Source organism: Pelodiscus sinensis, chromosome 14 (genome assembly GCF_049634645.1).
Source record: "Pelodiscus sinensis isolate JC-2024 chromosome 14, ASM4963464v1, whole genome shotgun sequence".
NCBI lineage: Eukaryota > Metazoa > Chordata > Testudines > Trionychidae > Pelodiscus > Pelodiscus sinensis.
The window spans coordinates 6,033,631-6,058,405 of NC_134724.1; the positions used below are offsets into that span (position 1 = coordinate 6,033,631).

Sequence of the window (24,775 nt, forward strand, 5' to 3'; positions counted from 1 at the left end):
ATGTGGTAATTTAGAATCATAGACTCATAGGATTGGAAGAGATCTCAGGAGGTCATCAAGTCCAACCCCCCGTCCAAAGCAGGACTAATCCCAACTCAATCTTCCCAGCCAGGGCTTGGTCAAGCCGGGACTTGAAAACCTCAAGTGATGAAGATTCCCTCTCTAGGGAACCCATCCCAGTGCTTCACCCCTCCCCCCCACACACAGTAAAATAGTTTTTCCTAATATCCAATCTAGACCTTCCCCACTGCAACTTGAGACCATTGCTGCTCATTCTGCCATCCGTCACTACTGAGAACAGCCTCTCTCCATCCTCTTTGGAACCCCCCTCCAGGTAGTTGAAGGCTCCTATCACCCCCCACCGCCTCACTCTTCTGTAGACTAAACAAGCCCACATCCCTCAGCCTCTCTTCATAGACCATGTGCTTGAGCCCCATGATCATTTTTGTTGCCCTCCACTGGACCCTCTCCAATGCATCCACATCCTTTCTGTAATGGGGGTGCAGAATTGGACGCGCTACTCCAGATGTGGCCTCACCAGAGCCGAATAAAGGGGAATAATCACTCCCCTAGATCTGCTGGCAATGCTCCTCCTAATGCATCCCAATATGCTGTTGGACATATACACAGGGCTCCTCCTGTGTATATGGTACTAAAACTGAATCATGGGCTAAGTAGAGGCTCTGGGGCATTTATTAGCCCATGACATGTTATGCTTATTACAGAGTCAGCATCTTCCAGTTAATTAATAGTAGTAATTACTGCATTCTGATTATTATTATTTATATATCGCTACCAGCGTGCCAGGCACTTTACACACACAAGATTATTATTTATTGCACTGCGAAGGATACTCTTTCTGCTCCTTCCTTGCTGCTGGGAACATTATCCCTTACAGCCAGCAGGTCGAAATGAGAAGCCAAGGTGACCCTGAGGGCACTAATCCTGCAAAGCCCTGAGCAGGGGCGGACGAGAGTGCCGGGGGCCCAGGGCAGCAAAATTTTGCAGGGCCCTCCCCTTTGCCACAGCGCATGCGCCGTGGTGCCAAGGCGCATGCGCGGGGCCTCAGGAAGCGCGGGGCCCCGGGCAGCAAAATTTCGTGGGGGGCCCCCCCTTTGACACAGCGCATGCGCCGTGGTGCCAAGGCGCATGCACGGGGCCTCGGGAAGCGCAGGGCCCAGGGCAGCCGCCCCGCTCGCCCTGCCCTAAATCCGCCGCTGGCCTTGAGCATTTTGTGGCAATTGCTACAGGCCTATGGGTTGAAGAGGATGCGTGTTGGAGATTCTCACCACCACGCAGGCATGGGGGAAGAGTCACCGAAAGTGTCCCTGAGGACGGCAGCTCCTTTTTATTGATTGCCTAGCAAAGCTCAGACTTGAAGCCGTTGGCCTGGTGACATGGTGACTGTAATGCTAGTGGCTGATCACCAAGGCAGCCCCATCCATGGTCCCAAAGGCAGGAGCGCTTCTCTGCACCATACTGCAGCGCCTTCGACCAGTGTTTATCAAACTTTTTTTATAAAGTACCCCCTTTTAAATATATATATATACCACCAGTACCTACAGTTTTCAGACACACAATTTTTTTTTCTACCATGGCAACACATTTGTTTAAACAGCTTAATTGTAGCCAGGCAGGCGATGAAATTTTTGGGTGTAAAAAGTACAAAAATAATAAAGCGCTGTAAAACTTAAAACAAAAATTCGGTTTTCTCCAAATTTCGGTTGTGTTGACGTCCCTCCCTGAGTTCTCTCAATTACCTCTGTGGGTACTCGTACCACTGGTTGAAAAACACTGCTTTTGACCCTTCCTCTCCCGACTCCCAATCAAGACTCCCCTCTGTGTTTTACGGCGAGCCCAGTGCATGCTGGAGCAGGAGGCATGGGCGTTAGGAAATGCTGGGTGAATTCTACTGGGCTGGCTCACGCTCCTAGTGCCGAACAACAGCTATTAAGGTCCGGGGACTTGAGTTGGGCAGCTTAGAATTTGTCCTGTTCTCTGCGTATTCACTGGGTCGCCCGTTCTCTGTACTGACTAGGTTGTCACCTGTGCAATACTGAGCTGGCGCTTTGGCTGCTATTAGGGTGATGGGGGGAAATGGACGTTAAAACTGGTTTTGGGATCATGTCTGGTGCTGGACAGTGTTTGCCAACTCTTCTCGCTGTCAGGCTGAGCCTTTCACGGGAACAGCCCTGACTTTATTGAGGCTGTTATCTTCTGGATAGCGGAACCTTGCAACGAGAGAAGACTGGCTGGAGTGTGTTTCGAGCGGAAAATCACCTGCCATAAACGTGCAGCTGGCCTGGACTTTGCACGCTTTCTATGGGGAGATGAAAATAAAGTTCATGGGGAAGTGAAGTCAAACACCCAGACAGGATGTTGGCGGGGGGAGATGGTGGCAGGGAATTGACAGTCTAGGGGTGAAAAGCGCAGAGATAAGGCCCTTTCTGCTGGATGGCAGCATCTCAAGCCCATTGAGACTGATGACAAAGACAGTCAATGGGCGATCCTGCGGTGGCAGAGCATCCCGCTGACCCCTGCTGTGATGGTGGGATTTCTCGGCCTGATTGTGGAGCACTCAACTCCTGGAATCACAAGCTTCCCGGCCAGCTTTCTATGCCAAGCTGCAGCTTTTCCCGTGCCAATGTAACCTGCACACTGACTGGGTGCAGTGCACTGTCCCCCGTGGCAACACTTTGGGTGCGTCTACACAGCATCCTAAACTTGAAATAAGATACTCCATTTGTGCTACGCAAATTGCATATCTTATATCGGTGCTATTTCGAAATAGCTTTTTTTGAAATTTGGCACATCTACGCAGCCCCAAATTTTGAAATAACGTGTATTTCGAGACATCAAGGGCTAAGGGATGCTCAAATAGCGTGCCCGTTAATTAAAAAAATATTTCAAAATAACGGGCTGCTTGTTAAGACGCAGGGGTAGCAATTTTGGAATACCTCTCAAAATAGCCGCACAGTGTAGATGCACCCTTAGACCCCTTATAAAGAGACCAATGAATCTGTGCTATAGCCTTAGCTGAGATCCAGCTGGCTTTTAGCTCAAGCCGGAGAGGCTCACGCACTGAGATCCCAGGTTCAATTCCGCCTGTTGGTGCTACACAAGCGTCTAGTGTCTAAATAGGTGCCTGGTGTTTCTTCATGTGGGTCCACATTCAGATCAGGTCTAACCCGTGACAGTGTTGTTTGCTGGTTTCAGGCAGGAGGAGTAGTGGCTGTTCATGCCAGGGTGGATCATTGTGACCCTTCCTGGCAGTGCACATGCTCCGCACTGAGCTGCTGGGATCTCACTCCATGCCTTTGTTTCTCTTCCTCCTTCCTCCAGCTATGTCCGACTTCCACATTCACCCTCAGAACGCCGTGGTGGAAGAAGGCGGCGTCGCAAGGTTCCAGTGCCAGATCCATGGCTTGCCAGAGCCTGTCATCTTGTGGCAAAAGAATCAGGTCCCCATCAACACGGATAACGAGAGGTAAGAGGCGCGTAGGGACCTCAGTTCCCCTCCAGCCCGCTGCTGGAAATAGCAGGCCAAAGGCTGTCTTGCTGGTCCAGGGAGCTGCTGCATGCCAGACCAGGGTTCACCTGAGAGAAGGCTCTTCCTTGTGTTTAAATAGACGCACGACCTCCTCCATCTTTCTCATGAAACAGTTTGTATGCGGGAGGGGGAGGGGTGCCGAGCAGTGTTTCTTGTAAGCTGAGCTCTTCGTCAGCTGCCCAAAAGAGATTCAAAGGCCACCCAGTTGATTACCAGCGTGCCCCCAGCTGGCAGCAGGTTTCTATGAGCGGTACGCATCTGCACATGCCTTGGTGCACATCACACAATTATTCCGCACATGGATGAAAACACGTAGAGGGAAGCTGCAAGCCATTGAAACAAATGGCAAAGCCTGTGCAAGGAGTGCTCCACCTCCCCCAGTACCCCTCGTTCCAGCACCTGTGCACCTGGCTAGGCGATGTCCCGAACTAATGCATCCTTTCACCATCCCGGGGGATGGGAGCAGGCTGCCCAGGCAACCCTGTGGTGATAGCCTTGATCCCTTTCTGCCGGGGCCTCTCCTGAGCGGTAGCTGGGGCAGTCGTTGTCCACGTTTTGGCTTAGACCAGAGAGGGTTTTTTAATCTGATTTCCCTGCACAACATGTGCCTGCTGCAGGTTGACTCTCCTATGCTAGCAGCTCCGCATAAGGACCGGTCGGCGGAAGTTAGTGCTCGCCAGCACGGACAGCGCGTTGTACAATAAGCTCCTTTGATGCGCGGTCGGCTTAACACGCAATCTAATCACTAGCCTGGCCTTCCCAAGGAGCTACAGTGTAACAGCTCCACCTTGGCGAAGAGACCAGTGGAAAGGTGCCAATGCAAGGCCTTTTTAGCTCTTTCCCATTCAGTCCTCCTTAAAAAACAAAACAAAATTGCTTCCCCCTTCTTACCACCCCCCTTCCCGCTTGAAAACATGAATGGCATGTCCTTGCTTCCTTTGTGTGACAGCCCTTTGCTTAGGAAGTGCCGCTAAGCCTGTTTTGATCTTCTGAGTGCCGGCCTGGAGTGAGGGGACAGGTGGCAGGCCACCCCCATCCCGGTCCCGGGGAAGAGTTTCAGCACGTAACAGGAAATGCACGATGGGCTGGCTCCAGTCTGTGATGATCACAGCTGCAGCCAGAGATCCCCACCGCAAAGCTTCCCAGCACCGGCCCTTCCCGGCACACCTTGAGGGCTGCACGCTAGGGAGAGATGAAACCTGGAAGCTGTAAATATTTTTTTCCGGAAGGGCCCCTGTTTTTTCAAATGTCAGCTAAGCCCCAGAATGTGGCTGAGTTCTCTTGGAGCTAAAACAAAGCACACATGAACCAGAACAATGCTTGGCCTTTCCAGCTCTCCTGTGAACTTAGGGAAGCACCCAAGAGACCAGCCGCAGAGTATAAAATGGCAACAGTTTGATTTTCCTGGTTTTACCCTTCTTTTAGCCTGCTGGCATTATGTCTACACTTCAATAAAAGACCCTGGGCATGGCCATGCTTGGCCTGGGTCAGCTGACTCGGCTCACAGGCAATGTTCCCTCTAAGAGTTTCCATTCATGCGCGGAATAAATTAGGCATGTGTGGATGTGCACCACTAATAGAACCACACACTGCTGGCTATGGGACGCTTTGGGTGCTCTGCTAATCAACTAGGCAGCAATTAAATCTCTCCTGGGTGGCTGCCCAGGCATTCAGCTTACAGGCAACGGTGCTCAGAGTGTGTGGGCTCCGTGGCTATAAAATTGCAGTGGCCACATCCCCCAACGGCGAACACTGACCATGAGCCTGGTAGTGATTTGAGTTAGATCCCCCCACACCTTTGTTTAGCTGAAGCTCGAAAGGAACAGCCACTCTATCCAGTGTGCTCTGATAACCAAATCTATGTGCCCAACCTGCTGTCTACTTTCCTTGTGAGAAGGAGGAATAGTTGAATGCCTACCAAAGAGATCTTCCGAAAAAATGTCTTCTGAAAGAGAGCGTCCACACTGCCAAAGTGCATTGAAAAAGTGATCTGCTTTTTTGGCAGATAGCGTCCACACTGAATGGACGTTCTCTTGCGTGTAAGTTGTGATTACTATGGGTGGAGTGGTCACTAGGGCACCTGTTTCCCTCTTTCCTCTTCTTTCGAAAGAACTACCTCTTCCGCATCCACACGCACCTTTTTCCAAAAGAGCTCTTTCGGAAAAAGACTTCTTCCTTGTAGAATGAGGATTACCAACACCGGAAAACCCCCGCTGTTCTTTCAATTTTCGTGCGGAAGAACGCAATTGCAGTGTGGATGTAATTGACGTTTTTTCAGAAAAACGGCCATTTTTTCTGAAAAAACTGTAGTGTAGACATACCCTAAGTTAGCATCCTTCTACTTGTGGTTGGCATCCTGATTTTGAACAGATCCTGCTTCTTTTAGAGTGAAGGTTTTTCACATCAGCATAGTAGATAAATCCTGACATTTGCAGTCTCTGGCACCAGTGAGATTTGTGGCAGAGGGTTTGCTTCCTTCGGAGCTAAGTTGTAATTCTGCATTCGCCGGGGTAGGTGCAATTCGGTGTATAAATTGTACATACATTTGTATGCTGAGTGATCCACGTTCAGGCTTTGAAGACAGCATAATCGCTTTGGAATTGAAGCTTCTAATGCGTTGGGCAGATTGTTAACAAAAATGAAGGCTTCTGGCGGTGTAATTCATCCAAAATAAAGGACATTTCAAAGTCCCAGCGAGATTGCAATCAACTTCAGTGCATTCAAAACTGATTGCTGTCACGCCGTCTCAGACACTTCAGCCCCGCTCTTGGAACCCTTAGTGAGAGCCGGTGAGAGACACTTAACCATAGGAGGATCTAGAAAAGATCGTCTCGGTCTACCAGGCAGAAATAATCATTAACTCATCAAACTGTAATGACCTACTACCAGCTACCTTAATGACAGGGTTGTTTAAAAAAAACCGCCAGACAACCTATAATAAACATATAGCTTTGAAACCCACGTACACACGTGTTTAAGGTGCCACAGAACTGAGTCATGACAGCCAGGACATTCAGACTTTCCAAAGCCTACAAACGCTGTGTGTAACTCAGCCTGTTGCAATATAGCAGTACCGCATGCAAGGCGGCGTGTCATGGAGAGACTTCTGCATCCCTTTGAGTTAAAGAGAGAAGAGTATTTCTGCTTTAACGTTGCATTCCCTGGCTTTTCTTGGTTTGTCAGCTCATTCATGCTTTTCAAACTAGGTTGTTTTAGGCAGTTTGTTTAATTGTGCTATTGACATATGGTGGGAGACAGTTCAAGGTTCTTTCACACCTATATCATGAGGATCCAGGAAGTTAAATTGTTTTCTTGGCAGCATCCATGGCGATAGACACCTGGTGGAGGTTCTGGTGTGATTTGCCAGTGAATGTGGTCAACAGCCCAGCATGTTACAGATCCAGAGATCAGGCTAGGGGGTAGACAGAAGTTACCATTTATATAGCCTGGTGCAGCTCCATAAAGCCAAACGGACCCCTCTTGCACCAGCCCCAACCTGTTGAATGTCATATGCACTTCCCTTACGGGTGAGTTTTACTATATTAAAGACACTTTGGAAGGGAGAATATCCTCCCCTTGGAAGAGACAAAGTTTGTGCATTATGAGATCAGAGATTAACATTGAGAATCCTTTGGTCTGGCTGAGCTTGCTTGGTGCTGTACCAGGTTGTAGAGCATCCTTATGAACCTCGAAACCCTGGGGCTGAGGATGTGCAAATAAGGCTCCAATTGGCTTACGGTTGAGCAGTGTTTCCCAACTGGGTTCCGCGAATCAAAAGTAAGGGTTCTGCAAGAACTCGGCACTCCCCCGCCCCCTGTTAAAGTGACAGAGCCTTTTTATGGCAGGACTCGGGTTTTGTTTTGTTTTTTTCTTGACAAATTGCGGCGGGACTTGGCCAATTTTACCCTGGCAATGCTAGGAGTTCCTTGACATTCTTTCAAGCTGAAAAGGGGTCCATGGCCAAATAAAATTGGGAAACACGGTGGTAGAGTAACTTAATGTGGGAGGTCCCGTTCTCCATTCTGCAACTGTTTCTATGTCTCCTTTTCATGTCCTCTAGGTACACGCTGCTTCCCAAGGGAGTCTTGCAGATTACTGGACTCAGAGCAGAAGACAGTGGAATTTTTCACTGTGTTGCTACCAACATTGCGAATGTGAAATTCAGTCGGGAGGCCAGACTCACGGTGTCAGGTTAGTAACAGTGAACACGATCCAGATGGTCTTTCGCTCTTTCTCCGTCTGCACATCTGTCATGGGGCGGGACTCACTGCTGCTGCGCCTCCTGCTGGTTGCAACAAGGAATTAGTTCTGGCGTCAGCATGGTGCCTCCTTGTGGCTGGTGTCTCTCCTGTCCTCACTCCATGCTTGCGTTCTGGACCCACGTCCTTATATAACAGGGCTGCCCCAGAAAGCTGACCTCTGATAGGCTCCTTAAAATCTTCTCCTTGATTGGCCAGGGTTCTGTGTAGGCTCTCTCCAGCCTGCTTTCACTCTGTCGTGGCCAGTATAGGGCAGTCGCCCCACCACACCATACTTCTGGACCAGCTCAGTTAACAGAACTTTAGTGATCATAGAATTGAAAAGCTTCCTTCTGTCCATTCATTGTTCTGTTTGTTGTTAGTTGGTGCGAGATTTGCCCATTTGATAGCTAATAAACCTGTCTCTTTGGCTTTTAATTAATGTCAATTATTGGGCAGGAAGGAAGAGGATAACATGAATTATAGAAGGGAGGAAAGGGAGAATCAGTTATAGCTGCTTTACATTAAATAAGTTCTGTCTCAGAATGTGAAAGATTCTCCATTTTCTTACAAACTTAGCCTACTCTAGAAGTAACTGCCACACAGGGTGTTATCAATTATTTATCCAGTCAGGGAAATACATTCTAGTGCTGCAATACATCCAAGTGCTGACCGTAAAAAAAAAAGAAAAAAAAAAAAAGAAGCAAACTATACTCAGAGTGTTAAGTTGAGGTTTTATTTTATTTTACCCATCTGAAGTGAAATCCAGTCCTACTGAAGTTGCTGGGACCACGTTTTCTCTCCTGCTAGTAGGGGAAACTGGATGGGAAAATATAGCAGCATATGAACTGTTTTCCAAAAAGTTTCCTGTGTTGGCGTGCATGCTGTTGTTTGCCAACCAGGTTATGATACATGACTGCTTCCCTTCACAAATGGAGTATGCACAAGATTTGCATGCACAAATGTCGTCATTTTGTGAGAGTGCAGGAAGATGAAGCCTGCAGGTGATTTCCATGCATACAGCAAAGAATGGATTGAATTGCCTTGAAAATATGGCCCACAATGTTTCCATAGCATCATTAGATTCCAGCTTGTCTGTAGTGTTCTGATAGTTTATTAGACTGCCCTTTTAGCACACTTGTAACTGTCTACACCAGTGTTTCTCAGTCAGTACGAGTTCCCTTAGGGATACTCTAGAGATGTCTGCGGGGGGGGTTCGTCAACACAACTGAAATTTGGAGAAAACAATTTTTGTTTTAAGTTTTACAGCACTTTATTATTTTTGTACTTTTTATACCCAAAAATTTCATCACCCACCCAGCTACGATTAAGTTGTTTAAACAAATGTGTTGCAATGGTAGAAAAAAAAATTTGTGTGTCAGAAAACTGAAGGTACTGGGGGTACTTATAATTTATTTATTTTTTATAAAAGGGGGGTACGTTATAAAAAAGGTTGAGAAACACTGGTCTAGAACTATGTCGAACAGTTGGCTCATCAACAATTTCTGCCATGCCAGTCATCTTAACATCAATTGAGTAGCCTACGAGTTGGCTTTTCAGCCATTGCTGTTGGGTTGCTCCTGTAATTGAAAGCACTGGTAGCTTACAAAACCCATTTCAATGTTTTCAATCACCTTCCCTTGTGTGATGAAAAGGAAAGTAAATATGAAGTCAAATCCTGCCTCCATAGCTAAGCAAGCAGTCAACGGTAGATGATAATTTAGTGTCTTCTCCTGCACAAAATTCTTTCTGTTCTCAGCTTTGTTTTAGAAGACACAGGTGGCTTGCTCCTTGGTGATTTCAAACATCAGTTTCTTAATGTCTGTTGGTTGCATACTTCCTAAAAGGCCACTTATGGGCAAAAACTCCCACCGCCTGGATTTCTTCTCTGAGATATAGACACCTAATTTACATGTAAATTTCAGATAAGGATTAGACTGCAGAACGAATGGTAATCTGGGAGCCTATTTTAAAAAAAAGTTTGTCAAATTGTGCGTGGAAAATAGGTGTTCCACAGAGATAATCACGCATCTCAGTGGCCAGTCAGACACACAACTCCGGCTGGAATTTAATCAACCGTTTTTGTGACGATACCCAACCAGGAATAGAATCCAGTTTCCTTGTCGTACGTGTGGGGGCCTATAGTGCTGACAGGCAAAATAAGATGTAAAAATGTACAACAGGCAAGCAAGCAAGCTGATCTGCCATTGATTATACCGAAGCAGTAGATCCACGAAGCAGGAAGGCGCAATGTGGACATAGTATAGAACAGCCCACCGAACAAACAGATGATGGGATTTTTATAGCTTCGCATGTCCCTCAGTGTGACAGAGTGAGGCAGGATTTTTAGCCTGAGAAGACAAGCACCACATCTCATTATGAGTGTTCATGATCCTGTTGTCTCACATGGCTCTGCATACTGAGACCCTGGACTTGCAGGGCTAGAGGTGTGTCACCAAGCCGGCTGTAATCCTCGCACGTGGCCCTGTGGCCAGAGATGCTGTTGAGCTGGGCTTTTTCTTTCCTGAGTGCAAGTTTGTCTTTCGGCCACAAAAAAACAGCCATTGGGAAGTAGGAAGTGGCTGGGGCAGTGAGATGGTGTATATCAAATCTGAGGGGAGAAGAAAACAGCTGAATTGGTTCTGAAAGGCCTGGCAGAGTTGGAGGCCAGTTCTGTATCTGTTTGCTTGATGTATGTGAGCAGTAGCTGCAAGGAAGGGGAAATGAACAATAAATTACCAGCAGGCTGAAGTTCTGTTTAACAATTTACTGCTCTGAGTTATTATTTCACTCAGGGCATAAAGTGCTAGCTGCTCTCCTCTGGCCGCCTCTCACGCTGAATGGGTATTCTCCTGGTTTCCTTGCTGTGCAGTGTTTGTGGTGTGGGCTTTCCTTAAAGAAACAAATCCCATGATGCTTTTGCCATGCTCTGCCTTGCCTCAGTACACACAAGAACATCAGAACGGCCACACCGGGTCAGACCAAAGGTCCATCTAGCCCAGTGCCCCGTCGTCCAACAGTGGCCAATGCCAGGTGCCCCAGAGGGAGTGAACAGAACAGAGAACCATGATGCTGTTCCACATCAGAGTTGCACTGCTACCGTAGAACACAAAATCACCTCGCAAGCCTTTGCATCTGCTTGCCCTGGGATGTGATGGTGGCGGGCAGATAAGAATTACTCCTATTCGTGTTCTGCTCGTTGCTTCCATTGCTGGGGCTATGAACTGACAGCCTTTGTGACCCTGCAAAGAAATGGACCCAGGCCAGTTCCTTCTTGGAGCTTTGGAAGTTGGTTTCAGGACCCGGACTTTGCCAGTGGAGAGAGAAGATGAAGCTGGCTTTTGACCAGCGCTGGAGCACCCGAATGGGGTGGACTGTCCTTTGTTCTCATGGGGATGCTGGCAAAAGAGAGACCCCTGAGGGACCAGATCACTGGTTCAAGAAGATTCATTCTTTACGACTGTTTCCTGGGAGCGTGGTGGCACCTGCGTAGAACCACTTGAGATGAACCCCAAATGGATCTTTCAGAAGAGTTTGGACAACTTTTTAATCCGTTCTGTTTCCTTTTTGGTGGCTTCCCCTGCCTTTCCATTTCTGGTGCTGGACCCAACAGTAGGGATCTTGGGAAAACGGGGTATTTCAACCTTGTCTGGAAGTGAGACGTTATCAGCAATCTTGTGAGAGAACCTGTTCTTATGAGATCTCCAACCCAGGCCTGCAAATCCAAGAGTTCTGCATGGTTTGGATAAGGAACAATGATGTTTTTGAATTGGTCTTGGAGTTAAAACACAGCACAGCGGGGAGGAGGACAACTGTGTTCCTAGCTCAGCTTGGGAGTGAACTGGGACCTAGATTTAAAAAATTGGGGGCTGAACGTTAGATTCCTAAAGTAGTGTGTAGGCATTGTGGAGAGCATCCGCTAACTTCAGTGAGACATGCTGCATGTTTCTAGTGCTTTTGCAAACCAGGACTTTTTATTTCAGAGCCTAAGAAGGGATGGAGGGGTGTGATTTTCAATGCTCTTACTCAGCGCTTTGCATCAACAGATCACAAAGCGCTTTACAAAGAAGAGCAAAATCTTTATCCCTATTTGAAAGGGGAAGAAATTGAGGCACTGGGAGGAAAATGACTTGCTCAAGATCACCCAGAAAAGCAGGAATAGAACCATGGCCTCCTGAGTCCCATGCCAGAGCACTAGCCACTAGGACACACTGCCTTCCCTCCACCTAGACAAGTCAGTGATAAGCTTCTAGTCATTTCAGTGGGAGCTGAGTAAGGGCAAGGCCAGGTGCTTCTGAAAAGTTCACCCCAGGAGCTGAGCCCCGGCACTGGATGCTGCTGTGATGCTGCGGAGATTGTTTGGGAGGTGTTGAGATCCTTGGATAGAAAGTCTTGTTTTTCAAAATTTCCAAAGTTCACCCGTTGTTAACGGCCACAAATTGCTCTGGTTTGTTTCAGAGATGAGTATTGCAGTGTAGGGCAGGGATGGGCAATAATTTTTGAAGGGGGGGGGGCACTTCAAACATTTTTTAAGTGGTTGCGGGCTGCCCAGAAGGGGCGGGACCTTGCGTGGAAGGTGCGGGGCCTTTAAATAGCAGAAGTGAAAAGGACTCATGCCTCCCCTGCAGCTCCTAGACATTGCATTGTGGGGGTGGGAACTGTGACCCCTTTCAACTCCTGCTATTTTAAAGGGCTCACTGCTCCCGGCCTCGCTGCTAGCTCATTGCTTGGGAGCCGGGGACGTTCGAGCCCTTTCAAGTGCTTCTATTTCAAGGGCTCATGCCTTCCTCGCGTCTGTTGCCTGACAGGCGTGAGCCCTTTAAATAGAAGGCATTGAAAGGGCTTGTGCGTCCGGGCTCCCAGGCAACGCATTAGGGGGCGGAGCCAGAACTGCCACATGGGCCGGATAAAAGCGCTAGGTGGACCGGATTTGGCCCACTCAAGGCTCTTGCCCACCTCTGCTGTAGGGTGAACGGTACGTAGTAAGAAGCCAACTTTTAACCTCCCCCCAAACATATGCAAGTGATTTTTCTTGGCACTTACCTCTTCACAAATAACCCAACCTAGATACCACCCACAGTAGGGCAGCCATATGTAGGATTAACAAATGAGCACCACTGTCACGTCCCTTGACTTCAGCCCCAGCGGCAGTGTGAAAGGAAGAAGCTAAAAGGCAGGGGAGGAAATGAAATCTAATAGGAAAGCCCTTGCACCAGATGTTCAAGGCTGTGTTTCGGCTTGAATGATATTTGCATCCGTAAGATGATCCATGTACAAGAGCCAGTAATGGAGAGACCTTAAAGCAGAATAGCACAATACTCGACAGTAGGAGCAAATCAGACCCAAATGAACCTGGGCTGACTTAATCAAACCCTGCTTTACCTTGTCCTTCCCCTGCTGTTGCCCTCCAACGCCTAAGGATAGAAGCGGATGGAAATATTACTCCATGCAGGTGTACAGAATAGTCTTGCCACCGGCAATGGATTATTGAAATTCCTTCAATTCTGCTTGACCTCGGCATTCATGGAGTATAACCGGGGTCTCACCGTTTGGATTATGGTCACTCTAAAAAGCACCCGTCAAGCCATGACATTAAGCATGTGGATTGTCATGGCTTTGGGCCGATTTTGCCTGTCTGGCATTGGGCCCAGTTTTCAGTAACGACAGAGCTTTATTGTGTGTAGTAAAGGGTTGTATCGTATTGATTCGCACTGATGTACAATGTGTCTGACAGGTTTTGGGTGTAGTGCACAGGGTGTTGATTTGATTTATCGCATTGTGGTCATGCCCGCAGGCCTCCGCCCAGATCAGGGCCACCTTATACTGTAAGCTGTGCGCCCACGTGCCGGGAGACAGCACGTGCCTTGAAGAGCTCGCCATCCAACACAGGAAGGATTGTTATTTCCATTTTACAGATGAGGAACTGAGGCACAAAAAGACCGAATGATTTACCCCTCTGCCCATGGGGAATCTGTAGCCAAACCAGGAGTTGGACCCAGCTTCCTATACCCGCAGACTGACTGACTGACACGTGACTTCAAACCACGCGGGCGGATGGAGCTTGAGCGTGTTTAGCTAGCGCTGCGGGAAGGCTGCGGCTAGTTGAGCAACTGAGATGCAGCAGTTCTGGGTTGGAAGACAGGACTGTGGCTGCTGCTTCATGCCTTCTTAGCATCAAAGAATATCCCTGGCTGCTAAGCAGCGCTGCCACACTATAGCATTCCGAGTGTGACAGCAGTAACGCCTCGGTCTCTGATTCCTCCAGTGTACATCTACCTGGGTCTTCCTGACTCCTGGGAGAAGATGGAAAGAACAGAAATCAGTCCTAGGAACACCCTCCTCTTCCAGAGCATATTTCAGATCTGTAGGAAGCACGAAAGGAAGGTTGGTTTCTTAAAAACACAGCACTGGGCTCTCACGAGATTTGGATTCAATTACCCACTCGGCAGTATGCTTCTTAGGGCTTGTCTTCACTTACCAGGAGATTGACATTGCAGAGATCGATTTCCCGGGATTTGATTTAGCAGGTCTCGTAAGGACTCGCTAAATCACGTGCTGATCGCACCACTGTCAACTCACCTGGAGTGGATTGTATCTTAAACTGAGTTTTTGTGCCGTCCACACGACGGGAGGTCGATGGGTGCAAACGCTCTCACCGGCTTCCCTTACTCCTCGCGAGGAGCAGAAGTGCTGGCGCCGAGGGGAACATCTTCTTAGTTTGAATTAGCGGGTCTTCACTAGACCTGCTAAATCGAACCCCTATGCATCGATCTTCCACACAGTGTAAACATGGCCCCTGTGAACAACTCCACAGGTCAGAGGCAGCAGCTTCGCCAAGTTCGAGGCCAAAGCACCTGGCTGTAGCAGCAATAAAAGCTGGTTCTGGATGCTGTGAGCAGCTTCATGAAGGGGGCAAAGATTGCAGCTTGCCTGTGTATGTCCAGGGCCCAGCATGTTATGGGCTACCAGTCTAACATCCCTGGGTGGAACGTACACACCAAGGGGACCACGAGAAGTGGCACAGGAAAAATATCTCATGTGAGGGCATACAAAGGTGAAAGATAAAGCAGTCCCTTCTCTGCTGGGTCTCACATCTCCTTACACTTCCTCTAAGCCACTTCCCCTAGCACCCACTTCACATACATCTGTTTACACCCACCATTGTCACGCACTTTAGCTAGCATTTGTGTCACCTCTAAATCTGGTCTGTAGCTTTTAACATTGCTTTTCAACAGAGATGGTGTTTATAACTTAGCCCATAGCCTGCCATAGGACTTGGGCATCACGTGCATTTTAGTTCAGAATTTGGTGGCTCCATTGCTAATTGGTGCTGTTTTCTCGTACTTTGCTGACGCGTGCAGGATATGAATTGGATTTACAGACTGTGCTTGCGGTTTGGTCATTTCTGTCTAGAAGGTTATCATGGAAATGTCAATATGCATGTTTAAGACACACTTGAACCTATACCTGTTATATAGGCAACGCCTTTGTTTGGTGTCACTAATTAGTCATCTGTGGGCAGAATCGAACCTGGGATCTCTGGAGCTTAATGCATGAGCTTCTCCAGCTGGCTCTCAGCCAGACTTGTTCTTTCCTCTCTATAACTGGTCCAAGTGCCACTACAGGGGACAACGCACCACACCTAGCAGGTGTATGGTTACATATCTCCCCTTGTGGAGGATGGACATCTGGAGCTTCAGAGACTTCCCAGTTGAAATCCGGGCTGAGCCCCCTCTTGTAACGCTGACAGACCCTGGTTGTCTTCAGGCAGAATCGAACTTGGGTTTTCTAGAGCTTAGGGCAGGTGTCTCTACAACATGAGCTAGAAACCTGCTGGCTGTAGAGCAAACCCAGTAATCTCTCTGTAAGTGGTCTGTGCCACTCGATGGACCAGAGCCCCACCCCCAGAAGGTGTATGGGTTTCAAATGCACGTAATGAAATCATTCGTTCTGGATTACATGAGTCACACCGGGCTCTCGTAGATGAGCCGAGCCCTGGTGGGTTGTCATTGTACTCTAGTGTCACATGTTGCAGTTAAGCACTAAGACCTGGCAGGTCTCCGTTAACAGTGACTATCTTTGCAGGCTCCCATTCTACAGCTTACAAGGATCCCATGATTCTCGTTGGCCCAGAGAACCTCACCCTAACTGTGCACCAGACTGCTGTATTGGAATGCGTTGCAACTGGAAATCCCAGGCCCATCGTGTCCTGGAGCCGACTAGGTGAGTAAATGGAGTGGCAGGAATTTCTTGGCTCTGTTGATTGTCCTTTCCTGGGAAAAAATTCTGTGACACTGATTATTTATGGCACAGAATGATTCAGACTTCTCTTTTCTGCTCAGGATAATTGTAGACTCAGGACTGCTTTTATCTTTCTGTGTGTGCCGTGGTGTGTACTACCTTGCCAGCTCCTACTTCAACTTGTTATTGAGGTGGGTTGGTTAAAGCTGCAGACGTTTTATGAAAGGTGATAATTTTATCTTTCCAAAAAGTGACAGCCTTTTCTTTAGCTGCATCGCAAGCCTCCAGCGAAGTGCATTCATACCCAAACATGTCTTCCAACTCAAACAGGCTTGAGAGAAGCTGTTGATCTCTTGAGTGATTTAAAATAAAACCAGGGAATGGGAATGGTTAGTAGCTGCACGCATAAAGCTTTGAAGAATAGCTGTTCAGTGGTGAGGTCAACGATATTTGTTAATCCGCATGGAAAACGGAGCCACTGTCTCATCTGATCACACGAGGGGAGTAGTGCAGTGTTTTTGCAATGGGAAAATGAATGTGACTTTAAGCTCTGCCTGCTCAGCGTTAGTCCAAGAAGTGCACACAGTGGAAGGGGGCTTTCCCATGTAACTGCCGAGTAGGAATCTTTCCCGCATCAATAGCTGATGGCCTTGTGTTGCACTCTGGTACCTGAAAATATATGTGCATCTGTCCTGAACCCAGCTGATATTTCCAAGCCTTTGAGCTATTCCTCCTCTCAGAAGTGCATTGCAACCATTTCATTCTTGCGGGATCTTCCCACCAGAGTATCACGTGTTCCCAAAGGGGTGATGCAGGGAATGGGCTACGTGTTTGGGAATGAAGCGCACCCTATGTGACTCTGCTCACCATAGAGTTCCTTGCTTTTTGTTCCTGAATCTCTGGTTCTCAGAATTTGATTCCTGGTTGTTAGCTTCCCAGATTAGAGCCTTCAGGGAAACAAGAAGAATACACTTACCCAGTGGGAATCCAGAAAGATTTTTTTTTTCATGCTGCCTTTTCTGTTCAGATTCTGTAGACTATTCATCCCATCTACCCACGTCTGTCACTACCTGATCTTTCCCCCTGAGCAATAATCATCGTTTCGGTGCTGTTTTAAAACTCTGCTGGATATGCTACGCCACATGTTGCAATGTTCTTTTGAGCACCAGGCCCCTGTACATTGACTCTCCACTATAATAAACTCCTTTATAATTTCCCTAATTATAACAGCTCATTGGCTTGTGCAAAACACTTGTCCCCATAGAATGGTGTAGTAATGAGGATACAGTAGTGTCAAGACATAGTACCTCTTTTAGATTCAGGCCAACACTGCTATATACCAAAAACCAAACCAAAACCAAAAACACAACAACTCTGCTGCAGAATTGGATGGAAAGCTACCAAGTCAAATGAAAAGCTCAGTGTGAATCCTTTCCTCCCAAAGAAATACATTTCTTGGTCTATGATGAGAAAGGTTGCTTATTGGTTAATGGATCTAGGGATCCTTTTGGCACTTTTTGTGCTTTCACATCCTTGTGCTTTCATGATCAGAAGGAGTGGAAGGAAGACAGCACAACTTTGGAAGGACCAATTGAGGGGAGCCGGGCAGTTGAGATGAAAGATGAGGGGTTTTTATGCCTGATTAGATGTATACATGTGTAGCATCCTCGTGTATGAAAGTTACCTTTCTGAGGGTACATCTACACTGCAACACTATTTCAAAATAACTAGCGCTATTCCGAAATAACTTAGTCCGCGTCTACACAGCAGACAGTTATTGCGAAACAGTGTCAAAATCCTGTCACGCTGGAGGACTTCTTACTCGGACTCCTGTAACCCTCATTGTACGAGGAGTAAGGGAAGTTGGAGGAGGAGTGCTCTGTTTTGAAATAAGCGCTGTGTAGACACTCCCTATTTCAAAATAAGCTGCACAATTGACGTAGCTCAATTTACGTAGCTTATTTCGAGTTAGCCCCTGCAGTGTAGATGCGCACCCTGAAGCACCTGCTGCGATGCTAGTTCATGGTAATTGCAGGAGGAATATTCTTAAATAACTGTTAAAGTAATACAGCTCGGAGGAAAAAAACCTTTCCATAGGGTATCGTGAACTTCAAAATATACAGCAGCGGGGTCTTAAAGGGAGGCAGCCAACTTAAATTAGGCTCAGTTTCAGTTTTCTTTAAATAAAACCTCATATAAGTGAATGATTTTATTGCCATTTAAAAAAAACAGAAAAAGTCTCCATTGAAATAGTTCACTTTTGCAGGATTTGGTTATTTTCTGAGGGTCCTTGCACCCCTTCATTTTTATTTTGTACGCCATTTCGATGAAATGCAATTGATTTAAACAGAAATGAGTGCAAGTGTGAATTTTTGCATGGTTTTCTGGGTAACCTGTCTTCTCTTCATAAACAGGCCCAATTTTTGCCCTGTCTTTACCAACTTAAAAAAAAAAGCCACCCAAACCCAGCCTGATTTTCGGTGGGAAATGGACCCAGTTTTGCTTGGGGAAAAAAATCACTCATATCATGAGTCCATTTATTTTTATTTCCTTGGGACTATTTTGTATTCCTCTGGCACAAAATTTCTGGTGTTGCCCTCTGCATGAAATGCTTTGCAAAGTGGAATGTTCAAGAGAGGATTTTGTTCCTAGAGACGTATAAAAACATTAAGGTTTAGGTTTGTTCAAGAAAGATAAGATTTGTCCTTTCACGACTGCACTCTGGAACCTGAACCTCTGTGTGTACAAAGATAAATATCCAAGGAACTCATTGCAAAGCCCGAAAAAGGAATGATGATTTTTAATGTACAATATTACGTATCAGTTCATCCTTTAAATTCACTGACAGGCGGCTGATCTGCCCTTCATCAAAGGTTCTGAGACAAAATAACACACTCTTTAAAGAGATCTAGAAATGTGAGACAAGGAAGAAAGGGCAGCGATTATCTGATAGCATTATACAGAAGTTGTCAGAAAGGGCTACACAATGGGAAGGAAATTACTAAAGAGGGAGCCATTCAAGATGTAAACTATACAACAGTTGTAGGAGCCAATTAATTGGTAACTTATTGGACACAGAAGCTTGCAATAGATGGCTGACTGGTTGACAGGAGCCCCATTCCCTGAAGTGTTTAGAAATAATAGAGTAAATTTCACCACTTCACACACTGAATAGTCAACTGTTGCAATGTATTCTAAATATGCTAATACATGGTGCCCAATGTCCAATGGAGTAGAAGACCCATGTGTCTAAAAAGTAGAAGGCTACTATGCCAGGGTACAAAGAATTCACAAAAGATCTAAATGGTCAACATTAGAAAGTTGTTACTTTCTTTCTACTTGCTACTTATCAAAGAAAGGCTTCCGCTTTGTTGCATATTCATATCGCCTGGCACGTTTTAACGAATTTCTGTAATTGGCGCCGAGGTGCCAGTCATTTGCTTAGGAGCCAGAATCCATTACAGTGGACAAGCATCACAGATACCTTGGACAATGAAATAACTTCTATCTCACGTTGCAGGGATCTTTCATCTGGATTCCACCCGGATGGGAAATTTTACAACTTTCTTTGTGTGCTGCCAAGAGATTCTTTGAGAGTGTCTCCTATTTGGAGGCTAGCCAGCTTCAATGTGACCAGTGTTGATTCATTAGTAACCCAGCTGCTCTTTGCTACCAACCAAAACCCACATCTTAAAACCAACATGCAATTTAAGTCCCTAATGGTATTCCTCCTGTTGTTCTCTAGTTGGTTCATAGTGTTGTTTTGTCACAATCTCATCAGTATACAGTGAAATGGAAATGACCTAATTCTCAGGACAGGCACACGTGCTTAGGGCTTAGTTCTTCCTATAGCCTCTGGATAAACCATGTGACACTGGGACTCATAAATATGTTTCTTCTTCTGCTCAGTTGGACAGCTCATTGGCTGTCCGAACTATGGTCCATTCTAGTGGCTCATCAGTGCTGCTTTGATTCACTAGTCATCCTTTCTGAGACACCTGATAGGGACCAGCCTAGCAGACAATGAAGGTCACGAGGTAGGAAGATGTGGGAGGCCCACAAGGTGATTTCTGTCTCATGGCGTCATCCACAGAATTACATTGTTAGAGAGCTGAAGGGATAGCTGATTTCAGAGGGTACAAAAGGTGTTGCTTCTTGTTGGGGAGACCATTGGGGTTGAATTTCTGGAAGGGACTGCTGCATGTAAATTTGCTGAACTCACTGCCCTCTCCCCCGTGAAAAGAAATGCTGTTTCCAAACTCGCTCTTGAGCAAGCTTCGGCAAACAGGATACAGTGAATAAGTCCGTCGGACTGGTTCTCTGTGGCTCACTGGTTCCAAATAATGTAAAGGACTCCTCACATTTGTGGAGCTTAGGGAGCCAAGCAGCAGCAATTTAAAGCAAGTTACTCCTGGCCTCACTTTGGGCGTGGCAGGATATTTTTCATTTTGCCTGATAGTCTGTTGCAGGGGGTTTCCACCTTTTTCATTTGCAGATCCCTAAACCTTCTGCATGGAGGTGCAGACCCTGTTTGAAATCTTCTCCCACAGACCACAGCTTGGAAACTGCTGCTCCGTTGGAAGCTGGGGGCCTGGTGATTTAACATGGGGAGAACAGGTTCCCTGGGTTCTGTTCCTAGATGCACCAGTAACTTATGGAGACTGCAGGCAAAGCTCTCTGTGGGGTTTCCCTGTCTGTACAATGGGTTTGAGAACATGTGGCGACCATGCCAGGGGATTGGGAGGTGCAGCTAATGTGTGTGGAGCCCTCTGAGCTCCTCAGAGGAAAGGCACCCAACCTGCACAAAGGGTTGTTTTTGTGCTCTCTCTGTGTTGATACCAACACCACTGGGGTAGATACGTGTGCACCTAGCTCCAGGAGAGGGTTCATGGCTGTGAATTCTGGGTGGTAAGAGGCCCTGCTGGGACCCAAGTCCCTTGGAGGGGCAGGTCCTAGGCCACCCCCTCTCCGTTTTTCTTACTGGGAAGTTTAGGGAACGCCCCGCTCCGCATGCTGGCTCCTGGAAATCCCATTCGGAGGTTCCTAGCTCTCTCCATACATGGCCCCAAACTTGGGGTTGAGGATTTCCACTGGGCACCTAAAACTAGGCAATGCTGAGCCTGAGTCCCTGCTGTGCCCTCGTCCTGAATATTTCCAGTGCTTTGTGGCCCTGCTCCCACCGAGGCCAACAGCAGAACTGAGTGTGTGGGGAGGGCGGGGGGGGGGGAAGACTCGATGACCTCCTGAGGTCTCTTCCAACTCTAGGATTCTCTGAAGTGCCATAGATTCAGAAAGAGGAAAGAGCAGAGTCAGGGAGAGCAGACTGTGCCTCAGATGCACTCTGATGAGTACTTGTTTTTTCTTGAGCAGACTGGGGTTGCCAGGTGTCCAGTTTTCGCCCGGACAGTTCGGGATTTGGGTCTGGTTTAAAAAAAAAAAAAAAAAAAAAAAAACAGAAAATACTGGACATGTGTAATGTTCGGTATTTCCTGTTTCCCTTGGACGGAAGCCGGGCGGGGACAGTTTTCCCCTGCTGTGTCTGGCAGGGGCGGGGCAGTAAGGAATGTGTGGCCATTTAAAGGCGCAGCCTGGCCTACCCCTAAAATGTAAGTCGGCCTAGCTACGTTGCTCAGGGCTGTGAAAAATGTTCTGCCTGGGCCATGCAATTAGGCCGACCTCACCCCCAGGATAGATGAAGTGAGGGATCCTTCCATCGCTATAGCGACTGCCTCTTCAGGTGGGTGGATTTACGATGGAGACGGAAAACCTCTTCCATCGCTGTAGGAAGTGTCTGCACTACCGAGTGCTGCTGAAGCACTTGAGTTTCATCAGATGTTGGGAGACGGAGTGTGCACTGAGCCAGCAAACACTGCCTCTTATGATAATTAGCGACTGCAGAACTTGTGTGGCTTGCATGGTATATGCAGTGCAGTTGCAGCCGTGTCGGTTGCGGGATATTAGCGGGACAAGGTGAGTGAGGTGATATCTGTTATTGGACAAGCTTTCGAGCCACACAGAGCTCTTCAATACCTTCCCCAGTTCTCCTTACCCACCTTGTTTCTTGAATGGGGAATATGAGCTGGGAGAACTTTGTTTATTTTTTTGTTTGGATAAAAGATAAACTTAGCTGGCAGGGGAAATTTCCCCAAATCCTCACTCCTCTAATTAAGAGATGGCAGCCGTAGAAACCTCTAGACACTGATATTTAGACTACACAGTGAATCTGACACAGCCCGAGTCTTGCATGTTTAAATTATGTAGCATGTGGTAAGTAGCATAATAACCCAAACTGGCATGCAAGTCACATTTCTGTATTAGTTCTTAATTCATTTATACAGTCATGCAGGCTACCTGTCAGGTACAGCCGGCTCACATATTTCACCTGTTATACTTCCTCACAAGAGAGATTTGATTTTTACACCTGTTGTAAATATGGGTTTCAAAAATGTCTAATTTAAAAATCAAGTTCAATTTGAATTTAATTCAGACCTTCCTTACAGTGCGGTTTAAATGATATTCAAAAGGAACGGACCCTTCTTATTGCTCATTAAACACTGGACAGGTCGCGTTTTACTGTCCTTTTTATGGCTGAGCAATTTACTGCGGCAGCACATTGGCCAGCCATCCTGTTAGTTAATGGCATTGTTTTTCTCCATCTGAGAGACCTGTGCACCTTTCATGGTAATGTGAATAATGAAGTGGCTAGGTTCTGTCTGCCGGATGGAACAATGAAACCTTTGAGTTGAACATTTCCTGTAAAACGTTGCAAAGACAATGGGCAGCAGATGCTTCTGTAAATTTACGGGCATGTCCCCTCTTTGGTGTCTTTCACTCTATAGTAGCTTTTCCCACCACTCTCTGTTCAGGTGCCATCTGAAATTAGAGGGTTTATTTCTGCTGCTCTAATGGGTGAACATGCACTGCAGGGCCTGGTGATTTTTTTTCAAGACTTGGTCTCGTAACTAGTGTCCTTTGTTAGTGCTCCTGTTATTGAAGACTTAAGGGCCTGGTCTACATTACAGTGGAAGTTTAAGATATGCAACTCCAGCTACGTTAATTACATAGCGGGAGTCGACGTATCTTAAATCGTGTTTCCGCGTTGTCCACTCAGCGGGAGGTCGACAGGAGCAAATGCTCCCATCGGCTTCCCTTACTCCTCGTGAGGAGCAGAAGTACTGGCACTGACAGGGGCACCCTCTAAGTTTGATTTAGCAGGTCTTTACTAGACCCGCTAAATTGGACCCCGGAGGATCGACCGCGGCACTGTCGATCTTCTGCGTAGAGTGGACATGGCCAAAGCTGTCTTGGTGGTTTGGCTCCTTTGATAAGGGGTTTTGCTTTTGGTGTCAAAGGAATAGTTCCTGGAGTAAGGAAGAAATGGCATGATGGCATGCCTAAACACAAGTAGAAACAAACAGAAGAAATTGGTAGATGCCCAATATAGCACAGATGGCTTGCAAAGCGGCTTTTGGGTTGGATGATAGTTATTTGTCCCTTTCTGCTGGAAGAATGACTGTTCTGTAATCGCCCAATGTGACCATTTAGTTTGTTTTCTGTGAGACTGTGGTTGGCTCTGAATTCTTCAAAGGTAGGATAATGTCTTCTCCGTCCCCCCCAATAAAAGCTTTTAATTATGCACTACTGTATTATGGAAGGAATTTTCTTCCTGACCCCAGCTGCTAAGCAGTGTTGTTTTTGTTTTAAAATAGAACTGGAAGGGACCTCGAGAGGTCATCAAGTCCAGTCCCCTGCCCTCATGGTAGGACCCAGTACCATCCCTGACAGATTTGCTTGAGATTCCTAAGTGGCCTCCTCAAGTATTGAACTCTCAACACTGGAGTGAGCAAGCCAATGCTCAACCCACTGAGCTATCCTTCTCCCTGAAGCATGAAGATCAATAGCTAACATAAACTTTATAAATAGTGGGCTGTGGGCACTCATCACTGCAGGACTAGGGGGATACTTAGCAGCATAAAACGAGGGAATCTAAAAGGAGTTGACCTGGCCAATATGGGGTCTCAGCTGCTTGACTGCAGTGACCTGTCAGTCGATGGTCAGGGCAGTGTGTGTGTGTGTGTGTGTGTGTGTGTGTGTGTGTGTGTGTTACCCCCGAGTCTTCAACTGCTCGGACACAAGGTCCCCTCGCAGCGGGCAGTCTAGGGAAGGCTGACTGGCACCCCGAGAAGTTTAACGTCTGTGTCTTTGACTGCTAGGACCGGGATCCCTTCGCGGCGGGCAGCCAACAGGCCGACAGATGCCCCAGAGTTCACAGGGGGAGCTTATTACACCTCAGACTTTGACTGCTAGGATACATGAGCCCTTCGCAGCGGGCAGCCTAGGGAAGGCTGAGAGATGCCCCTACGGATCTGTCCTCTGGAAGCGACACGATCCAAATGCCCAGGTCTGCCTGTATCTGTCCCTTTTGACCGGCTGGAGTTCTTTTAAATTGTGCTTGGTTCTGTTACAGCAACTGAAGGAGTCAGGTTAAAAGCTTAAACATTTACAGGTTTATTAAAGGAAGCTTATAAATCATATGGTTACAATGGCTATTGCTCTATTTCTTAACTGCTAGCAAATACAGATCTTAAAATGGTTACAAAGGAAAAAGGAAGATAGAAAATAACGGTACCAAGTGACAGCTTAATCTTTAAAGAGCTCTATTCTACGCATGCACTAAAACAAAGGGACACATATGGGTACAATTTTTACCCCCTTCTGCGTCGCTCAGTCCCAGCATGTCAGGCCA

The 24,775-nt window shown here is 47.0% G+C and overlaps 1 protein-coding gene across 3 annotated transcripts in view; it reads left to right on the forward strand.

Moving 5' to 3' along the window:
• The window catches only part of IGDCC3 (immunoglobulin superfamily DCC subclass member 3), a 226,012-nt gene that overhangs the window by 117,441 nt on the left and 83,796 nt on the right, over positions 1-24,775 (forward strand). For all 3 annotated transcript variants that reach the window (XM_075896898.1, XM_075896899.1, XM_075896900.1), the window contains exons 3-5: positions 3,343-3,487; positions 7,611-7,741; positions 15,874-16,011. In XM_075896898.1, coding sequence (XP_075753013.1) covers positions 3,343-3,487; positions 7,611-7,741; positions 15,874-16,011 — 414 coding nt within the window. The remainder of the gene's footprint in view (positions 1-3,342; positions 3,488-7,610; positions 7,742-15,873; positions 16,012-24,775) is intronic.